Raw genomic sequence first — 21,121 nt, forward strand, 5'->3', positions numbered from 1 at the left:
TTTGTAAATATACAGATTATTAATACTGACCCAAAATGGTAAAGAATTATAAAGATAACGTCGAGTCAAGACAAGAACAAGGTTTTGATGGAATTCACGACTTCTGCCATATCAGTACAAAATATTACTTGCGTAATGTCTGCCAAAATCATTAAGACTTACATACTTAAAAAATCATAGGTCCTGACTTGAGTTGACATTCTGGACATTGGTGAAAGGTATCTGTAATTTGTGGAGAGTTGATTGAGGAAAACCATTTTTTCCTGACTTGAGTTGATTGAGAGTTAATTGAGGAAAACCATTTTTTCCTGACTTGAGTTGATTGAGAGTTGATTGAGGAAAACCATTTTTTTCTGACTTGAGTTGATTGAGGAAAAAATGGTTTTCCTCAATCAACTCTCAATCAACTCAAGTCAGGAAAAAATGGTTTTCCTCAATCAACTCTCCACAAAAATCATAGATCCTGACTTGATTTGACATTCTGGTGAGTGGTATCTGTAATTTGTGAAGAGTTGAAACAGAAAAATCAGAAAAGGATACGGTCACATCTAGGACACGAACCCAGGACCCTTGTCTTTCCGGGACACATAGTCCTATAGTCACATAGTCCGAAACACATAGTCCTAGATGTGACCGTATCCTTTTCTGATTTTTCTGTTTCAGATTTTCGTTTAGAAATCGCTAATATTGTCTTCAATTATTAAAAGTTATAAATATGTTGAATTACACGAATGACAGTTAATCGAAAATTTTATGAACAAAACACGAAACATGTACGGTTTTTATTTTATGTATTAAATTTAATATAAAAATGTTAACAAAAGTCTTACCGGGACATTTTGACACGAATAGGAAATACTTTTGAAAGAATTCGATATTTAGAAAACACATTCCTTCTGTGAAGGGAATCAGTGAGATAAACTGTCACATCACTTTTTATGCCGTTTATTCAATAAAAAATATGCAAATTTTTAGCTTTCAATTGACAACGAAAAAATCCCGCCAATTTTTAATCACATACCATGACAATTTTCAGGATTTTAATCATGGCATCAAGTATAATATAGTATGTAATAAGTATATATTATAATATGTGAAACAAACTGAGAACAATAATTATTTCTCTTACCGACCACGCCAATCACATAGCACAACAGAAAAAAACGTAAAAATACTTTAATATTGTATGGATCATGGACTCCCCGGTTCAGAGTTCTTCCTTCAGAGTTCAGAGGCTGTAATGGAATATGACGTTTGTGGTTAGAAATGTCCTTCCGAAGCTCGAAGGTTTAAGGCGAAGCTTAATGCCAAATCACTATTTTGATTAATATTTATATCGAATTGGTGTACATTATGAATACCAAAAAATATATATATTTTTTTTTATTAGTAAAAAAAAGATACACGAATTACATAATATAACAATTACATAATATAATTACACAATATAGTACAGTTATTAATTACATAATATTAGTATTTGATGTACCCTCATAAATAAGCAGGGCTTGTGTGTATGGGGGTGTTGTTATATTGGTTTATATTTCATACGATTCATTTCAACTGTTCGGAATACTTTATAAAATAAATATGAATATGTATATAAATAAATATAAATATTATATATATAAATATTATAAATATGCTTTAGATAAATTGAAAGTTTTCCTATCGCTTCGCTGGAGTAGAATACAAATAAAAAAATAAATTACTCAGTAAAAAATATAAATGCAAACTACTAAAAAATATATTTTTTCAATAGAAATGTATGAACTCATAAAGGAAACAACTTTTTTTAAATACAGTATTATAGCTAAGATTATCTGTGACAGTTTAGAAATCGCTAATATTGTCTTCAATAATTAAATATTACAATTTGAGGTTTTACTCAATAAAGTTATTCCAAAAAATAAATATTTATAACTTATTTGTGTTATTTTTCGTCAGTTTTAGAAAAATCTATTTTCATGTTATGACATAAAGTTAGGTATAACGGTTACATCTTACAAGAACTTCTTTAAGGTGATGCACTACGTCTTGTAATATTTTGAATCGATCCGCTATCAATAACACACCTTACGTAGATGGCGATAAGGCTTAAATTCCCGCTTAACATCATCCACCTGTTTTGATTTATTCAAGGAAAAAATATGGCCAAAAAGGGCTTTTTATTTTATTTTGTGGATGTTCAGGCATAAATATTTAAATGTTTTTCGATCATTTTATGAATAACTTAATTTTCCACATTATACAATAAAACCATAACCGAAAATGAGTTCGTAAGTAGGAGATTTTGAACTTTAAAGCAGTTTTCATAGGCCTTATACATTGTTTTGTTCTGGGTTTATAAAAAGACTTATCTAAAAAATACTCGATCATTTCAAAGGCCAAGATGTATTCTACTCGCAGTTTTTAATTAAAGCATCTGAAACATTTCTAGGCGACCAAATTTTCAAACCAAAAACACATGATTTTGCATTACTACGTAGTGCATCGCCTTAATGTGATGTTTTTTTATAAAATAAATGACTAATGCACGAGTTAGTAACCATGTATCGAAGAAATAAACGTGCGTTAAACATTTCATTTTTTTCTTTGTTATTCCATGAAATTAAAAGAATAATTTATTTTTTTGTATTAACGAGATGAAAAGAGAGGTGGCAGATTTTTGCGACGATTTTTTGTGTTTTTTTCAACTATTATCGTTTGAAATTAAAATATTGTATTTTTAAAATATTAAAGTATATTTCAAATAAAAAAATTTAATAGGTAATTTTATACAGTTTTTATAATTGTATTCGTTTTTAAGATATCTTAAAAATGAAGAAATATATGGAGCATTTAAAACACCTTAGAAAATTTCATAAATTCGATAAGAAATTGTTATTATTTCAAGTTTATCCGACAGATAGGCAACCTTATTTGATTGGATAATCATTAGATATATCATTTGTATCGTTCCTTTAACGTTATTTTATGTCAGTTTATATTTTAATTTTCAATTAGTAAGGTTTTCACATACACGGTCGTTGATCAATTGAATATAATTTTCACCACGTTTTTTAGTAAGACCGTGTATATTTTTTGAATTCAGATGCCCCCTAACCTCCTCTTTACCGTATTTAAAACAAATCGGTGGAGAACCCTAGAACTAAAACAACGTACATGAAAGAGTACAACGTACAACGTATATGAAAATAAATGATTTTAAGAGATAAATAAAAACACTCATTTTCTCCGTATACAAACCTACGTACATCCAAATTATGTTTAATATTAAACTATTTCTTTGAAACCACTTCATTAAATATATTTCCTTCGCTGACCGGTTTTTTGAAAAACCCTCTTGGTCATAAATGATCTACTTTTTCCCAAATGAGTAACCATTTAAAATCCATCCTTCATTGAGTGATGAAAAATTCATGCAGAATATTAAAATGTTTTAATAATATTATTATAACTAACGTTTGAGTATGACAAACTGCTGTGAATGGCAGCCACCTCTCGACTGGAGCTCCTAAATATCTGAAAAAAACTGTGCACAGACACGGGATGTATACTTTATTATTTCCCTTATCATGACGGACGGATTGATGTCTTTAAAACAAAGACATTCACTGAGAATGCTGTGCTTGTTCTACCCGTATTTCAATGGAAGGTGCTCAGAAGAACCAACATCGTTAATCCGTTCGGCATCGGTGTATAAACGGGAGTCACACCGAACGCGTGCCCAATATGCTGTATACAGATCAGCATTTGTCACATAGGAACGAGTCGTAATACGTATTCTAGCGTTCAACTGCGTTTTTTGTGTGGTAACCCAATACTTTTTTTCACTCGGCTACTAAGGGGTGATTCAACAAATCATTTAAGGTTTGTGATTATTTAACTAACATGTTTTTTATTTGATTTGCAGGTAGAAAACCGGAAGACAACCCATCAGTATTCATAGTCAGTACGCGGGAGCAGAGGGCGGCGGCGAGGGTGGCCGCCAGGGCTGGAGCTCCCACCAGTGGCAGGACATCCCCGCCCCTGGACATGCACACGCCCCCGCCAGCATACTCCGAAATGTGGCCGGGAGATGATCCAAGAATCCATGGACCAGGTTGGTTATACAAATTAATTTTTGGCTTACCGCTGATATAGTAATCCCAGAGAGCGGTCCTAAAATGCTTATATAAAAATCTTCCTTCTCACACGTCTTGTTTGAAAACGAAAAAGACGGAAGATACTCGAACGTTGACCTCTCAGCGAATATCATAGCTATATTGTTATCTCATTTCTCATTGACGATATATAGGCAAAACCACCTCGATCCAGGCCAGGACAATGAATCAACGTATTTACGTTCTACTTCTTTTTAAAAATTTATTTCTATAAGATCCTCCTAGATTACAAAGCATTCAACGTTATTTAGGTATTTCATTAAAACATTTTAAAATGTGATATCAAAGTAGTTATTTATGGTAAAACGTCTAAATAATATATTTCTACAGAAGGGTCTCCTATAATCAAGAGGCTGACCCGATTCAGTGTCCTGAACGGGTTAAAGTGGTTTTGGTGTAGGTCGTGCTCCACGCTATTAGAGTTAACTCAAGAAACAGACACTGTCCAAAGTTGACAACTAAAACTAAAAGTTGCTCTTCTCAAATTTAGAACAACAAATGGAAAAGTTGTTGCCAAAGAGTTGGCGCGAAAGGCAGTAGTGTCAAGAATTAGGCATTAGTGTAGCTGATCTCCGAGAAGATGACGTAGATCCGTTGAGTGGTGAGCTGAGGTGAACACAAACTACAGGAAACGACGTAGGTAGTTTTGGTAGGTAGGTAGTTGACGTAGATCCGTTGAGTGGTGAGCTGAGGTGAACACAAACCAGTAGCCAAAAAACATTACGTTTTTTGGCTACTGGTGATTCGTACACAAGTCTCGGTTATTTGTTTAAAATCTCAAAATCAACCATTTCACAATTTGTTATTGAAGTTTGTAAGTTTGCGTGGAGGGGGAACAGTTCTCCACTAGTTTCTTACAAGTTGCTAGCGCAAAGCGCGCCACAACAAATCTTCCACTTTTAGTTGTCCACTTTCTTTGATCTTTACCGACACTCCGAGGGAAACCAAAATTTAGTAGAAGATTTGTCTCTCCACAAGTGGAAGACAGAAAAAGTTGCTGTATTTTGTAGAAAAAGCAACAAATTGCCGCAACTTGTGGAAAACTTAGTGGAAGACTTTGGTGTTAACCCAGCTTTATTTATCGTTTTTAGCGAAAAAGGACAAGTGTGCACGCTGTTCGCGTTAGAATATTAGAAAAAAAAAATGGGTGTGTCAAGCCTACGCAAGACAGAAGTGAAACTTCTAGTATTCTTCTCTCTCTCTCTTTTCATTTCATTCTCTCTTTTTTTCTGTCTATTGACATATTTATAAGTAGCATGTGATAAAAAAAATTAAAAGTTATAAAAAAAGAAAAAAAAAATTAGTTAAAGCGGGGATCGAACCTCGGTTCTTCACGACCACAGTCGTGCGCTCTGCCTGTAGACAGCGAAGATGAGTTAGGAGAGTGAGTTAAACTAGGTATATAATATTAGCTAGGCTCCTATAGCGAAATGATCCCGTTTTTTCGTCACGGTCATGAGTCGGTTTTACTCCGGTCCTCGAAATTGCATGACGCGCGTAAAGAAGTTTCACTTCAAAAAATTCCTGCAAAGTTATGGATGTAATTACGATCTTTTTCAAGCGCGTATGTAATGATTATTTTTATCAACGTCGCATACACCTTGCTAATGTTTTCAGTATTATTAGGGCTTTTTTATACTAATTTTCATATATTTATTGGCAGGTAGAGTAGAAATTAATATTGTTTAGCGTTTGCCAACGACCATACCATGTTGAACACACCGGTTCTCGTCCGATCACCGAAGTTAAGCAACATTGGGCGCGGTCAGTACTTGGATGGGTGACCGCTTGGGAACACCGCGTGCCGTTGGCCCATTTTTTATGGTAATTTCATGTTTTTTTTTATTTTTTTATCGTTACTATCATTAATAATATCATAAAATTCTTTAACTTTTCAAGTATGCTACAGGCCTAAAATATTACTTAGTGGATTGATATTATGGTCAACCATTGAAAAAAAAAAAAATGGGTGTGTCAAGCCTACGCAAGACAGAAGTGAAACTTCTAGTATTCTTCTCTCTCTCTCTTTTCATTTCATTCTCTCTTTTTTTCTGTCTATTGACATATTTATAAGTAGCATGTGATAAAAAAAATTAAAAGTTATAAAAAAAGAAAAAAAAAATTAGTTAAAGCGGGGATCGAACCTCGGTTCTTCACGACCACAGTCGTGCGCTCTGCCTGTAGACAGCGAAGATGAGTTAGGAGAGTGAGTTAAACTAGGTATATAATATTAGCTAGGCTCCTATAGCGAAATGATCCCGTTTTTTCGTCACGGTCATGAGTCGGTTTTACTCCGGTCCTCGAAATTGCATGACGCGCGTAAAGAAGTTTCACTTCAAAAAATTCCTGCAAAGTTATGGATGTAATTACGATCTTTTTCAAGCGCGTATGTAATGATTATTTTTATCAACGTCGCATACACCTTGCTAATGTTTTCAGTATTATTAGGGCTTTTTTATACTAATTTTCATATATTTATTGGCAGGTAGAGTAGAAATTAATATTGTTTAGCGTTTGCCAACGACCATACCATGTTGAACACACCGGTTCTCGTCCGATCACCGAAGTTAAGCAACATTGGGCGCGGTCAGTACTTGGATGGGTGACCGCTTGGGAACACCGCGTGCCGTTGGCCCATTTTTTATGGTAATTTCATGTTTTTTTTTATTTTTTTATCGTTACTATCATTAATAATATCATAAAATTCTTTAACTTTTCAAGTATGCTACAGGCCTAAAATATTACTTAGTGGATTGATATTATGGTCAACCATTGAAAAAAAAAATTCCTGCAAAGTTATGGATGTAATTACGATCTTTTTCAAGCGCGTATGTAATGATTATTTTTATCAACGTCGCACACACCTTGCTAATGTTTTCAGTATTATTAGGGCTTTTTTATACTAATTTTCATATATTTATTGGCAGGTAGAATAGAAATTAATATTGTTTAGCGTTTGCCAACGACCATACCATGTTGAACACACCGTTTCTCGTCCGATCACCGAAGTTAAGCAACATTGGGCGCGGTCAGTACTTGGATGGGTGACCGCTTGGGAACACCGCGTGCCGTTGGCCCATTTTTTATGGTAATTTCATGTTTTTTTTTATTTTTTTATCGTTACTATCATTAATAATATCATAAAATTCTTTAACTTTTCAAGTATGCTACAGGCCTAAAATATTACTTAGTGGATTGATATTATGGTCAACCATTGAAAAAAAAAATTCCTGCAAAGTTATGGATGTAATTACGATCTTTTTCAAGCGCGTATGTAATGATTATTTTTATCAACGTCGCACACACCTTGCTAATGTTTTCAGTATTATTAGGGCTTTTTTATACTAATTTTCATATATTTATTGGCAGGTAGAATAGAAATTAATATTGTTTAGCGTTTGCCAACGACCATACCATGTTGAACACACCGGTTCTCGTCCGATCACCGAAGTTAAGCAACATTGGGCGCGGTCAGTACTTGGATGGGTGACCGCTTGGGAACACCGCGTGCCGTTGGCCCATTTTTTATGGTAATTTTATGTTTTTTTTTATTTTTTTATCGTTAACATCATAAAAAATTTTATATCATTCTTTAACTTTTCAAGTATGCTACAGGCCTAAAATATTACTTAGTGGATTGATATTATGGTCAACCATTGAAAAAAAAAAAGGCGTTAAAAACAAAAAAATAATGTGCGATGGCCGAGAATCGAACTCGGATCAACTGCTTGGAAAGCAACTACGCTGACCATTACACCACCAACGCCAGTTGTCGAGATGAGCTAAGAAGCATTTATATTTTACTTCAAAACTTTGACTAGATCAAATGAACTTTAATCGGTCCCGCATTTTCGTTTCGGTCATGAGTTGGTTTTACTCCGGTACTCGAAATTGCATGACGCGGGTAAAGAAGTTTCACTTCAAAAATTCCTGCAAAGTTATGGATGTAATTACGATCTTTTTCAAGCGCGTATGTAATGATTATTTTTATCAACGTCGCACACACCTTGCTAATGTTTTCAGTATTATTAGGGCTTTTTTATACTAATTTTCATATATTTATTGGCAGGTAGAATAGAAATTAATATTGTTTAGCGTTTGCCAACGACCATACCATGTTGAACACACCGGTTCTCGTCCGATCACCGAAGTTAAGCAACATTGGGCGCGGTCAGTACTTGGATGGGTGACCGCTTGGGAACACCGCGTGCCGTTGGCCCATTTTTTATGGTAATTTTATGTTTTTTTTTATTTTTTTATCGTTAACATCATAAAAAATTTTATATCATTCTTTAACTTTTCAAGTATGCTACAGGCCTAAAATATTACTTAGTGGATTGATATTATGGTCAACCATTGAAAAAAAAAAAGGCGTTAAAAACAAAAAAATAATGTGCGATGGCCGAGAATCGAACTCGGATCAACTGCTTGGAAAGCAACTACGCTGACCATTACACCACCAACGCCAGTTGTCGAGATGAGCTAAGAAGCATTTATATTTTACTTCAAAACTTTGACTAGATCAAATGAACTTTAATCGGTCCCGCATTTTCGTTTCGGTCATGAGTTGGTTTTACTCCGGTACTCGAAATTGCATGACGCGGGTAAAGAAGTTTCACTTCAAAAATTCCTGCAAAGTTATGGATGTAATTACGATCTTTTTCAAGCGCGTATGTAATGATTATTTTTATCAACGTCGCACACACCTTGCTAATGTTTTCAGTATTATTAGGGCTTTTTTATACTAATTTTCATATATTTATTGGCAGGTAGAATAGAAATTAATATTGTTTAGCGTTTGCCAACGACCATACCATGTTGAACACACCGGTTCTCGTCCGATCACCGAAGTTAAGCAACATTGGGCGCGGTCAGTACTTGGATGGGTGACCGCTTGGGAACACCGCGTGCCGTTGGCCCATTTTTTATGGTAATTTTATGTTTTTTTTTATTTTTTTATCGTTAACATCATAAAAAATTTTATATCATTCTTTAACTTTTCAAGTATGCTACAGGCCTAAAATATTACTTAGTGGATTGATATTATGGTCAACCATTGAAAAAAAAAAAGGCGTTAAAAACAAAAAAATAATGTGCGATGGCCGAGAATCGAACTCGGATCAACTGCTTGGAAAGCAACTACGCTGACCATTACACCACCAACGCCAGTTGTCGAGATGAGCTAAGAAGCATTTATATTTTACTTCAAAACTTTGACTAGATCAAATGAACTTTAATCGGTCCCGCATTTTCGTTTCGGTCATGAGTTGGTTTTACTCCGGTACTCGAAATTGCATGACGCGGGTAAAGAAGTTTCACTTCAAAAATTCCTGCAAAGTTATGGATGTAATTACGATCTTTTTCAAGCGCGTATGTAATGATTATTTTTATCAACGTCGCACACACCTTGCTAATGTTTTCAGTATTATTAGGGCTTTTTTATACTAATTTTCATATATTTATTGGCAGGTAGAATAGAAATTAATATTGTTTAGCGTTTGCCAACGACCATACCATGTTGAACACACCGGTTCTCGTCCGATCACCGAAGTTAAGCAACATTGGGCGCGGTCAGTACTTGGATGGGTGACCGCTTGGGAACACCGCGTGCCGTTGGCCCATTTTTTATGGTAATTTTATGTTTTTTTTTATTTTTTTATCGTTAACATCATAAAAAATTTTATATCATTCTTTAACTTTTCAAGTATGCTACAGGCCTAAAATATTACTTAGTGGATTGATATTATGGTCAACCATTGAAAAAAAAAAAGGCGTTAAAAACAAAAAAATAATGTGCGATGGCCGAGAATCGAACTCGGATCAACTGCTTGGAAAGCAACTACGCTGACCATTACACCACCAACGCCAGTTGTCGAGATGAGCTAAGAAGCATTTATATTTTACTTCAAAACTTTGACTAGATCAAATGAACTTTAATCGGTCCCGCATTTTCGTTTCGGTCATGAGTTGGTTTTACTCCGGTACTCGAAATTGCATGACGCGGGTAAAGAAGTTTCACTTCAAAAATTCCTGCAAAGTTATGGATGTAATTACGATCTTTTTCAAGCGCGTATGTAATGATTATTTTTATCAACGTCGCACACACCTTGCTAATGTTTTCAGTATTATTAGGGCTTTTTTATACTAATTTTCATATATTTATTGGCAGGTAGAATAGAAATTAATATTGTTTAGCGTTTGCCAACGACCATACCATGTTGAACACACCGTTTCTCGTCCGATCACCGAAGTTAAGCAACATTGGGCGCGGTCAGTACTTGGATGGGTGACCGCTTGGGAACACCGCGTGCCGTTGGCCCATTTTTTATGGTAATTTCATGTTTTTTTTTATTTTTTTATCGTTACTATCATTAATAATATCATAAAATTCTTTAACTTTTCAAGTATGCTACAGGCCTAAAATATTACTTAGTGGATTGATATTATGGTCAACCATTGAAAAAAAAAAAAATGGGTGTGTCAAGCCTACGCAAGACAGAAGTGAAACTTCTAGTATTCTTCTCTCTCTCTCTTTTCATTTCATTCTCTCTTTTTTTCTGTCTATTGACATATTTATAAGTAGCATGTGATAAAAAAAATTAAAAGTTATAAAAAAAGAAAAAAAAAATTAGTTAAAGCGGGGATCGAACCTCGGTTCTTCACGACCACAGTCGTGCGCTCTGCCTGTAGACAGCGAAGATGAGTTAGGAGAGTGAGTTAAACTAGGTATATAATATTAGCTAGGCTCCTATAGCGAAATGATCCCGTTTTTTCGTCACGGTCATGAGTCGGTTTTACTCCGGTCCTCGAAATTGCATGACGCGCGTAAAGAAGTTTCACTTCAAAAAATTCCTGCAAAGTTATGGATGTAATTACGATCTTTTTCAAGCGCGTATGTAATGATTATTTTTATCAACGTCGCATACACCTTGCTAATGTTTTCAGTATTATTAGGGCTTTTTTATACTAATTTTCATATATTTATTGGCAGGTAGAGTAGAAATTAATATTGTTTAGCGTTTGCCAACGACCATACCATGTTGAACACACCGGTTCTCGTCCGATCACCGAAGTTAAGCAACATTGGGCGCGGTCAGTACTTGGATGGGTGACCGCTTGGGAACACCGCGTGCCGTTGGCCCATTTTTTATGGTAATTTCATGTTTTTTTTTATTTTTTTATCGTTACTATCATTAATAATATCATAAAATTCTTTAACTTTTCAAGTATGCTACAGGCCTAAAATATTACTTAGTGGATTGATATTATGGTCAACCATTGAAAAAAAAAATTCCTGCAAAGTTATGGATGTAATTACGATCTTTTTCAAGCGCGTATGTAATGATTATTTTTATCAACGTCGCACACACCTTGCTAATGTTTTCAGTATTATTAGGGCTTTTTTATACTAATTTTCATATATTTATTGGCAGGTAGAATAGAAATTAATATTGTTTAGCGTTTGCCAACGACCATACCATGTTGAACACACCGTTTCTCGTCCGATCACCGAAGTTAAGCAACATTGGGCGCGGTCAGTACTTGGATGGGTGACCGCTTGGGAACACCGCGTGCCGTTGGCCCATTTTTTATGGTAATTTCATGTTTTTTTTTATTTTTTTATCGTTACTATCATTAATAATATCATAAAATTCTTTAACTTTTCAAGTATGCTACAGGCCTAAAATATTACTTAGTGGATTGATATTATGGTCAACCATTGAAAAAAAAAATTCCTGCAAAGTTATGGATGTAATTACGATCTTTTTCAAGCGCGTATGTAATGATTATTTTTATCAACGTCGCACACACCTTGCTAATGTTTTCAGTATTATTAGGGCTTTTTTATACTAATTTTCATATATTTATTGGCAGGTAGAATAGAAATTAATATTGTTTAGCGTTTGCCAACGACCATACCATGTTGAACACACCGGTTCTCGTCCGATCACCGAAGTTAAGCAACATTGGGCGCGGTCAGTACTTGGATGGGTGACCGCTTGGGAACACCGCGTGCCGTTGGCCCATTTTTTATGGTAATTTTATGTTTTTTTTTATTTTTTTATCGTTAACATCATAAAAAATTTTATATCATTCTTTAACTTTTCAAGTATGCTACAGGCCTAAAATATTACTTAGTGGATTGATATTATGGTCAACCATTGAAAAAAAAAAAGGCGTTAAAAACAAAAAAATAATGTGCGATGGCCGAGAATCGAACTCGGATCAACTGCTTGGAAAGCAACTACGCTGACCATTACACCACCAACGCCAGTTGTCGAGATGAGCTAAGAAGCATTTATATTTTACTTCAAAACTTTGACTAGATCAAATGAACTTTAATCGGTCCCGCATTTTCGTTTCGGTCATGAGTTGGTTTTACTCCGGTACTCGAAATTGCATGACGCGGGTAAAGAAGTTTCACTTCAAAAATTCCTGCAAAGTTATGGATGTAATTACGATCTTTTTCAAGCGCGTATGTAATGATTATTTTTATCAACGTCGCACACACCTTGCTAATGTTTTCAGTATTATTAGGGCTTTTTTATACTAATTTTCATATATTTATTGGCAGGTAGAATAGAAATTAATATTGTTTAGCGTTTGCCAACGACCATACCATGTTGAACACACCGGTTCTCGTCCGATCACCGAAGTTAAGCAACATTGGGCGCGGTCAGTACTTGGATGGGTGACCGCTTGGGAACACCGCGTGCCGTTGGCCCATTTTTTATGGTAATTTTATGTTTTTTTTTATTTTTTTATCGTTAACATCATAAAAAATTTTATATCATTCTTTAACTTTTCAAGTATGCTACAGGCCTAAAATATTACTTAGTGGATTGATATTATGGTCAACCATTGAAAAAAAAAAAGGCGTTAAAAACAAAAAAATAATGTGCGATGGCCGAGAATCGAACTCGGATCAACTGCTTGGAAAGCAACTACGCTGACCATTACACCACCAACGCCAGTTGTCGAGATGAGCTAAGAAGCATTTATATTTTACTTCAAAACTTTGACTAGATCAAATGAACTTTAATCGGTCCCGCATTTTCGTTTCGGTCATGAGTTGGTTTTACTCCGGTACTCGAAATTGCATGACGCGGGTAAAGAAGTTTCACTTCAAAAATTCCTGCAAAGTTATGGATGTAATTACGATCTTTTTCAAGCGCGTATGTAATGATTATTTTTATCAACGTCGCACACACCTTGCTAATGTTTTCAGTATTATTAGGGCTTTTTTATACTAATTTTCATATATTTATTGGCAGGTAGAATAGAAATTAATATTGTTTAGCGTTTGCCAACGACCATACCATGTTGAACACACCGGTTCTCGTCCGATCACCGAAGTTAAGCAACATTGGGCGCGGTCAGTACTTGGATGGGTGACCGCTTGGGAACACCGCGTGCCGTTGGCCCATTTTTTATGGTAATTTTATGTTTTTTTTTATTTTTTTATCGTTAACATCATAAAAAATTTTATATCATTCTTTAACTTTTCAAGTATGCTACAGGCCTAAAATATTACTTAGTGGATTGATATTATGGTCAACCATTGAAAAAAAAAAAGGCGTTAAAAACAAAAAAATAATGTGCGATGGCCGAGAATCGAACTCGGATCAACTGCTTGGAAAGCAACTACGCTGACCATTACACCACCAACGCCAGTTGTCGAGATGAGCTAAGAAGCATTTATATTTTACTTCAAAACTTTGACTAGATCAAATGAACTTTAATCGGTCCCGCATTTTCGTTTCGGTCATGAGTTGGTTTTACTCCGGTACTCGAAATTGCATGACGCGGGTAAAGAAGTTTCACTTCAAAAATTCCTGCAAAGTTATGGATGTAATTACGATCTTTTTCAAGCGCGTATGTAATGATTATTTTTATCAACGTCGCACACACCTTGCTAATGTTTTCAGTATTATTAGGGCTTTTTTATACTAATTTTCATATATTTATTGGCAGGTAGAATAGAAATTAATATTGTTTAGCGTTTGCCAACGACCATACCATGTTGAACACACCGGTTCTCGTCCGATCACCGAAGTTAAGCAACATTGGGCGCGGTCAGTACTTGGATGGGTGACCGCTTGGGAACACCGCGTGCCGTTGGCCCATTTTTTATGGTAATTTTATGTTTTTTTTTATTTTTTTATCGTTAACATCATAAAAAATTTTATATCATTCTTTAACTTTTCAAGTATGCTACAGGCCTAAAATATTACTTAGTGGATTGATATTATGGTCAACCATTGAAAAAAAAAAAGGCGTTAAAAACAAAAAAATAATGTGCGATGGCCGAGAATCGAACTCGGATCAACTGCTTGGAAAGCAACTACGCTGACCATTACACCACCAACGCCAGTTGTCGAGATGAGCTAAGAAGCATTTATATTTTACTTCAAAACTTTGACTAGATCAAATGAACTTTAATCGGTCCCGCATTTTCGTTTCGGTCATGAGTTGGTTTTACTCCGGTACTCGAAATTGCATGACGCGGGTAAAGAAGTTTCACTTCAAAAAACAGATATTTAAAATTTTAATATATATAAAGCGTATTTTTTCTGTTTCACCAAAATTTTCTTATCTGAAGTCGAATAATAAGTTTGAACGTGATATAAGCAAGTAATGCAGTTTGAGTAATGTGTTTGGGTCAATTTTGGCAATACCTACGACATTATGTGATAAATCACCACCTCGACCCAGGTCAGGACAGACGAAAGAAGGCCAAATTATATTTTAACAATATAATTGTTATATCTGCCTTTACTATGCAGACTTCGGTGTTGGGAACTCTTTGAAATTAGTAAAAGGTCTAGATTAAGCTACACTGTTCATTACCCGAGGGTAGGTAATTCTCCGGTCCCCGAGGAGCTTGCTCTCTGACAATAATATGATCTCACAAGTACCTGTTACACCCTAGCGACATCTGACGGACTCTGGAGTAAGCTTTATGACTAGCGCCATCTATCGATTAAATACTCAACCTTATTACAATGCATACATTAATTTATTTTCACGTCAAACTAAACAATGTCTAAACAAAACTGATACATGAGTCATGTATTACACCATTTATTATAATGATCTATACGAAATTCCCCTTGTCCAAAATTAGCCACTCATCGTTGTTCGCGAAATGTCTTGCGATATAGAAAAATAACTATTTTTATGTCTATTAACTTCATTCTGTCATAGATTTTGACATCTTATCGACATATTGGAATGATATTTTTGATTGATGAATTTATTTAGATTGAATGAAAAAAATTACATCTTTTATTTCATTTTAGAGAATAGTTATGATTCATCGAATAGCCTTTCTAACCTGTATAAAATTACATTAAGTTTTATTCGATTTGTATTTCGCGCCAGATCTTCTGTGTTCCAAAACAATTCACAAATTTATGCAGGGTGTAACAGGGTGTAATACATATTTTTTTAAAGTACATACTATACAAAAACACATATTTATCACCTCTGAACACAATTGTCGATTCTGTATTAATCTGTACTTTATTTATCAATGCTATCGATTATTTTCTAATCATCCAACTATATTATAAACTTATAAACTACCCTTCCCATTTTTTCTACCTTACAACTCCTGTGGTGATCTGTCTTTTTATTACTACTATCTGGCTGTTATTTACTTACCGGTTTTGTTTTATATTAAGTACTAAATTATAATTTGAACTAAACTTGTCAATTTGACTGGCCTAAAACAGGATCCATTCCTAGTTGGCTAGTCAAAGTTTCCGCATGTTTAATTGTATGATTTTTATGTAAAATAAATTTATTATTATTATTATTATGTACCCGAATGATTTCAACCGGAGATTTCTGATCATATTTTGAGTAAAAACATGGATGTCATTTTGTTGTCCCATGTTTTTTTTTCAATTAAAAAATCACATGTCGCCACTGTTTACACTGCTACATGTCGCGATGGAATCATGTGGTAAACGCTTCGTCTGGTCCGTTACCGTGCTATAGAATATATACAGGGTGTCCGGAAACTCGTAGTACAAGCGGGAAACTGGTGAATCTACATCACATTTGGAGTCGATTTTGTAGTATATATTTTTTTTATTTGAGCTTTCGTTATCGAGTAAATCGAGTTTGAAGTTGATTTTTTTTTTTTTTTTAATCAAATTCTTATAAATTATTACTGAAGATCAAAGTACCCAACTAATTAAAACTATTTGAAAGTAAAACAAATGAAGAAACTCGGATTTGAAGCATTATTTTGAAATCACCCTTCATTTAACCCGGTGTAATCATAAAATATTTCTGCTCTGCAGGGTTAAAACATCTGTTATTCAATCCTAAACACCAGAAAAAACTTTAACCCTAAAATAGCCGAAAAATATTTTTTTTTGGTTTTTTTTTTTTTTTGAAAATGCTCAATTCAAAAAACTTTATGTTTTTTTGGGTTCCCCATGTGGTGTAGATTCTCCAGTTTCCCGCTTGTACTACGAGTTTCCGGACACCGTGTATAAGGTGTGCGTATCACGTAACCTGCTAGGTTGGGTGCAACTACTCAATGGCGATGGATGATGGAAAAATATTTTTTTTGTTTTTAATTGAAAAAAATATATGTCATCGAACAGTAAAATTAAATTTACAGTTTTTACTCCAAATGTGTTCAGGAATCGCTTGTTAAAATCATTCGGGTAAAATCATTCGGTAAATCGTTCGTGTAACACACTGTATATACAAATTTATATGTCCTTAAAAATTGTTAATTATATATAATTGAAAGAGTTTTTTTATTGATAAAATTTTATACGGTTATGTGTACCAAATCGTGCAGCATATTTATGAAAAACTTAAGGTTATTAAAAATGTACAAATATTTTTTTTTATGAATTTATGTAACGATTAATAAGTTAACAATGTTTTTTATTTATTTATAAATTATGTTTTTAGAAAATCGGTGGCTATTTTGGTTTTCAGCGTCTAGGCCTTTACTTTTTTGTGTCGTTTATCTGACTAATAAATATTCATCAAATAAACAACACAAAATATCCATGTCTTTATACAGGTGATGATTGCTTTCGCACTGCTGCGAATACAACCATCACCACCTCAACCCAGGCCACAACACCGAATAAAGTTGGCCGCCTATTTATACAAGATCATCCTAAATTATTTTAAAAGCCATTTTATCTTAGACTGTTTCAGAATGTCTCGGAATGTTTTCGTTTTTGATACTTAAAAATAAAATGCCATGATGGGTTCAAACTCGTTTTAATTACTGTTAATTTACAGAACAATTTTTTAATTTCCATCTATTGAAAATAACCATATTATGTAAATGAGCACCATCTACTTCTTTACACTCATTTAGCCTGGAACTAAAATGTTCAATCACTATCTGAAGATTTGCTCTTGGCATTGATCTTGGCGTCTGTGATTCTTCGCTTTAAAACATTCAAGTTGGGCGGTAACGGGTTGAAAATTTTACCTTTTAAGTAGCCTCTTATTTGAACTCCTCGGTGGCCAGTAGATATCTCCTCGGCCACCAATTACTCTTTTATGGAATAAATCGTAGAGAGCAGTTAACGAGTCATTTGTTACCTGGGAAGTGACTCCATCTAGCTGGAATATGGTAATATCGATCTGAACAAAAAACATTCTTAGCCACCCGTTATCTATTCTTTATACTACAATATAAAATGTTTTTATGAGGTAGGTGGTAAAATAAGGTTGAATGGCTTATGGAAATTAGGCAGTGGGTACAACGGCCCCGGTAACCATTCATTGGATAACCAAAACCTCTGCCATAGATCCCCTAAATGGTTCGCTGCGTTTGGCGATTTAGCAGGGGGGCCCGGAAGCAAGGGGGTCAGGTTTGTCCAGGTCGAGCGATGCGTTTGCCCACACATTGCCTTCCGTTTAAAGACCCTTTGACCTCTCCCTCCAGTCAGTCGACTTGCACCGCATTGGAAGGGATTGATATATACGTCCGTCACTCCTGGACACACCGACTCCCATTCCTACCCACCCCTCAAACTTTTTCCTTTCCAGGACATTCTCTAATTCCTCTCCTCAAAAGAACCCTGCACGCAGCATCCCCTAAGATAAAATAGATCCTGAGTGAGGTCGTTTTCCTCAGGGCCTCCTGTGAGGAGTTAATTTAATAAAGGTATATGTGGCCTTCACTGATTCAGGGTCCTGGCCTGGGTTGAGGTGGTTTTGGCATAACGCCCTCTCCATGTTTATGTTTTCTGATAATTCTAACTATTTAATTTTTTTATTTTCAGATTCTTTCGCTCCTCCCTCCTACAACGAAGCAATGGGAACCACTCCCCCTGACGTGCGAGTCGTTTGATAGCCACTATAGAACGACTCCTAGACCGTAATAATGTACATAAACTATGATAAAATTATATAATATAAGATATTCTGAGATCAACGAACTTTATAAAGTGATGAGATTATTTTAAGAGAACTCCGATATTGTAAATAGCAACAAAAGCATTAAAATACTTAACCTAAGGCAATGTTTATGTTTGATTTTATTTTTTTAACCCTCACCTGCTCGTGCACTTTTTGCGGCGTCGAATCGACGAAGGTTTTTAATGAAGAATCCTTTTAAGTACAGATATGTTCTTCTGAGTGAAAGGTTAACTCATCAGAATGACAATTCAACACACCTTAAAAAGTGATGAAACAAAACTAGATTAATTAGGTTAATATGTTAGTTTTTTTCTTTGCTTTTAATGATTTTTTATATCACTTTTTAAATGTGTGTTGATTTCTTATTGTGTTGAGTTATTATGGAATCGTTTGTCTGTCAGGGTTAATGATGCCAAAAATAATCCCTGATTTTTAACATATCATCTAATTTTGTGTTTGGTATTGGTTATTCAATATTTGCCATCTACATACGTGTCACGATCAAGTGAAACGTTATTTTCACGTGTATTGTAATAGGATTGCATCAATCTGTAATGCACAAATATGTATATTATAATATTCTTCTGATTTTTCCAGAAAATTTTGGTAACCTATTTACCAATTGTAAACCTACCTACCGAGTGATAGATTTCAATAAACTAGTTTTAATTTGATTTCAACAAATTAGTTTTTAACGTAATCTTTTTTTTATTAGCTTGTCTATTGTATGCTCTGAATTTCCATTGTTTTTTTTTAACTTGTAGGTGCATCAGCGAAGGTTTTTAATAAGGATAATGTTGAACAGGGTTTGCAATCCCGGTTCAATATTATTCAAATGAGAACTATATAGTAAATAATATAAGCAATTTTGTTACAGGCCCTTATAACTTCATAAAATTAATGAAAAACATATTTTTCACACAACTGCAGTAAAAAGCACTGAGTATGTAACACCTGTGATTATTATTTTAGACAGTCAGACGAACTCATATTATTCTAGAATTTGGAACCCTTTTAAAATTAATATATGAAGGAGATATTGCAAAGCCCTTTCCCATACGGCACACATATATTTCACTACATATGGACATATTGGGTAGTCACAATTTTGCCTCACTCAGTCATTTGGAATCCCCAATATCAAACTTATATTGATCATATTGAAAACATATTTTTTTAATAAAGATCTGTCAAATCACTGGGTGTTTTACTTATACAAAATTGTGAACTTGTTGCCCTGAATGCCAATTTGTCCAGTATAGCACTTTGTAAGTCTAATATTATGGGACGTATCTGTAAAATATTCAAAACCCTACGAGGTGTACGTATTTTCATTTGGTACCTTGAAAACATATAAAATCAAACTGGTTGAATCTATTTCTGGATGCAAAAAATTGTACTTATTATTACTGTTTTTAGTTCTTATTGTTAATTTTTGTAATTTTATTTATTTTTTGTATTTATAGTAACGCTGTCAAAAATTTTGGCTAATGTAGGAGGTATCACAACACGGCACAGTACCCCGAAAATAAATCATTACAAGTCTAAAATAATAATTATAATATAATACTTTTGGTTTAGATAAATGAAGAATGATCCATATAGATAAAGGCAAAATTGTAAATGGGGACGAGAATATATTTAGAAATTTCCAAATTACTAGTATTAATAGGGATGAGGTTTATAAATATTTAGGATACCCACAATTAAATAAATTAGACTATACTAGTATTAAAATGATATTAGGATTAAATTTCAAACTAGGATCAGAAAATTTTTAAAATGCAATCTATCTGCTAAAAAATTAGTAAAAGCACTTGGGCAATACCTAGGTTAATGTACTAATTCGGCATAACTAAATGGTCCAATACAGATTTAGATAACTTTGAACGATTAATTAGAACTACACTAATAATTAGTGTTATTATACATCACACTAAAACGTGCATGTATTTTCTTGTTCACCGCAATGTAATCCAACATAACCGATTTTAGCGGACTCTAGCGGCAGCCTGAAGAACTTTCGTGCAACATGAATTTAATTTAGTTGCACTAACATCATATTGATGTCAGGAATGTCTCTAAATCGTTATTATATAATTTTTTTTTTTGAGTGTTTTATTTTAAATAGCTTCTCCAATCCGACCGACTCGTTTGTAAAGAGCAAATAATGTAATTAAATATTTATATAATGTAGTATCTGGCTTGCAAACGTATTAATGCATTACGATTTAGCGGACTCTAGCGGCCATCCCAAGAACTTTCGTGTACGATTAATTTCATTCTGTTTTACATAGATGTCGGGCATGTCTCTATATTGTTATTTTTCTAAAATATTATTGTTGATTTTTTCATGGCCGAGTGTTTTATTTGGCACTGTCACTGTAAAGTGTCTGACAAATGAAAAATATCTTTACAAAACTGAAATTAAATTGTAATGCGAATACGGTACAAGAGACCAAACTGCTTCCGAACCTCTGTATCCACTGGGACTATGCTATCCCCAATTGAATGGTAGTATGTGAGGCAGAAGTAAATGG

The 21,121-nt window shown here is 34.2% G+C and overlaps 1 protein-coding gene and 14 non-coding genes across 20 annotated transcripts in view; all 15 read left to right on the forward strand.

Moving 5' to 3' along the window:
- LOC149412058 (uncharacterized) overlaps positions 1-18,655 on the forward strand; it is an 86,231-nt gene extending 67,576 nt beyond the window's left edge. For all 6 annotated transcript variants that reach the window (XM_089646449.1, XM_089646447.1, XM_089646451.1 and 3 more), the window contains exons 2-3: positions 3,917-4,105; positions 18,446-18,655. In XM_089646449.1, coding sequence (XP_089502575.1) covers positions 3,917-4,105; positions 18,446-18,513 — 257 coding nt within the window. In that variant the 3' untranslated portion in view covers positions 18,514-18,655. The remainder of the gene's footprint in view (positions 1-3,916; positions 4,106-18,445) is intronic.
- On the forward strand, positions 5,861-5,979 carry LOC149412059 (5S ribosomal RNA). The gene has a single exon (XR_016304757.1). It is a non-coding gene; the product is annotated as a 5S ribosomal RNA (ribosomal RNA).
- Positions 6,683-6,801, forward strand: LOC149412060 (5S ribosomal RNA). Its single transcript, XR_016304759.1, has one exon. It is a non-coding gene; the product is annotated as a 5S ribosomal RNA (ribosomal RNA).
- LOC149412061 (5S ribosomal RNA) lies at positions 7,125-7,243 on the forward strand. Its single transcript, XR_016304731.1, has one exon. It is a non-coding gene; the product is annotated as a 5S ribosomal RNA (ribosomal RNA).
- On the forward strand, positions 7,567-7,685 carry LOC149412062 (5S ribosomal RNA). Its single transcript, XR_016304760.1, has one exon. It is a non-coding gene; the product is annotated as a 5S ribosomal RNA (ribosomal RNA).
- LOC149412063 (5S ribosomal RNA) lies at positions 8,267-8,385 on the forward strand. The gene has a single exon (XR_016304761.1). It is a non-coding gene; the product is annotated as a 5S ribosomal RNA (ribosomal RNA).
- LOC149412064 (5S ribosomal RNA) lies at positions 8,967-9,085 on the forward strand. The gene has a single exon (XR_016304762.1). It is a non-coding gene; the product is annotated as a 5S ribosomal RNA (ribosomal RNA).
- LOC149412065 (5S ribosomal RNA) lies at positions 9,667-9,785 on the forward strand. The gene has a single exon (XR_016304763.1). It is a non-coding gene; the product is annotated as a 5S ribosomal RNA (ribosomal RNA).
- Positions 10,367-10,485, forward strand: LOC149412066 (5S ribosomal RNA). Its single transcript, XR_016304732.1, has one exon. It is a non-coding gene; the product is annotated as a 5S ribosomal RNA (ribosomal RNA).
- On the forward strand, positions 11,189-11,307 carry LOC149412067 (5S ribosomal RNA). The gene has a single exon (XR_016304764.1). It is a non-coding gene; the product is annotated as a 5S ribosomal RNA (ribosomal RNA).
- Positions 11,631-11,749, forward strand: LOC149412068 (5S ribosomal RNA). The gene has a single exon (XR_016304733.1). It is a non-coding gene; the product is annotated as a 5S ribosomal RNA (ribosomal RNA).
- LOC149412069 (5S ribosomal RNA) lies at positions 12,073-12,191 on the forward strand. Its single transcript, XR_016304765.1, has one exon. It is a non-coding gene; the product is annotated as a 5S ribosomal RNA (ribosomal RNA).
- Positions 12,773-12,891, forward strand: LOC149412070 (5S ribosomal RNA). The gene has a single exon (XR_016304766.1). It is a non-coding gene; the product is annotated as a 5S ribosomal RNA (ribosomal RNA).
- On the forward strand, positions 13,473-13,591 carry LOC149412071 (5S ribosomal RNA). Its single transcript, XR_016304767.1, has one exon. It is a non-coding gene; the product is annotated as a 5S ribosomal RNA (ribosomal RNA).
- On the forward strand, positions 14,173-14,291 carry LOC149412072 (5S ribosomal RNA). The gene has a single exon (XR_016304768.1). It is a non-coding gene; the product is annotated as a 5S ribosomal RNA (ribosomal RNA).
- Positions 18,656-21,121: the final 2,466 nt, after the last annotated feature.

Source organism: Hesperophylax consimilis, chromosome 24 (assembly GCF_061612785.1).
Source record: "Hesperophylax consimilis isolate HC1 chromosome 24, BYU_Hcon_1.0, whole genome shotgun sequence".
Taxonomy (NCBI): domain Eukaryota; kingdom Metazoa; phylum Arthropoda; class Insecta; order Trichoptera; family Limnephilidae; genus Hesperophylax; species Hesperophylax consimilis.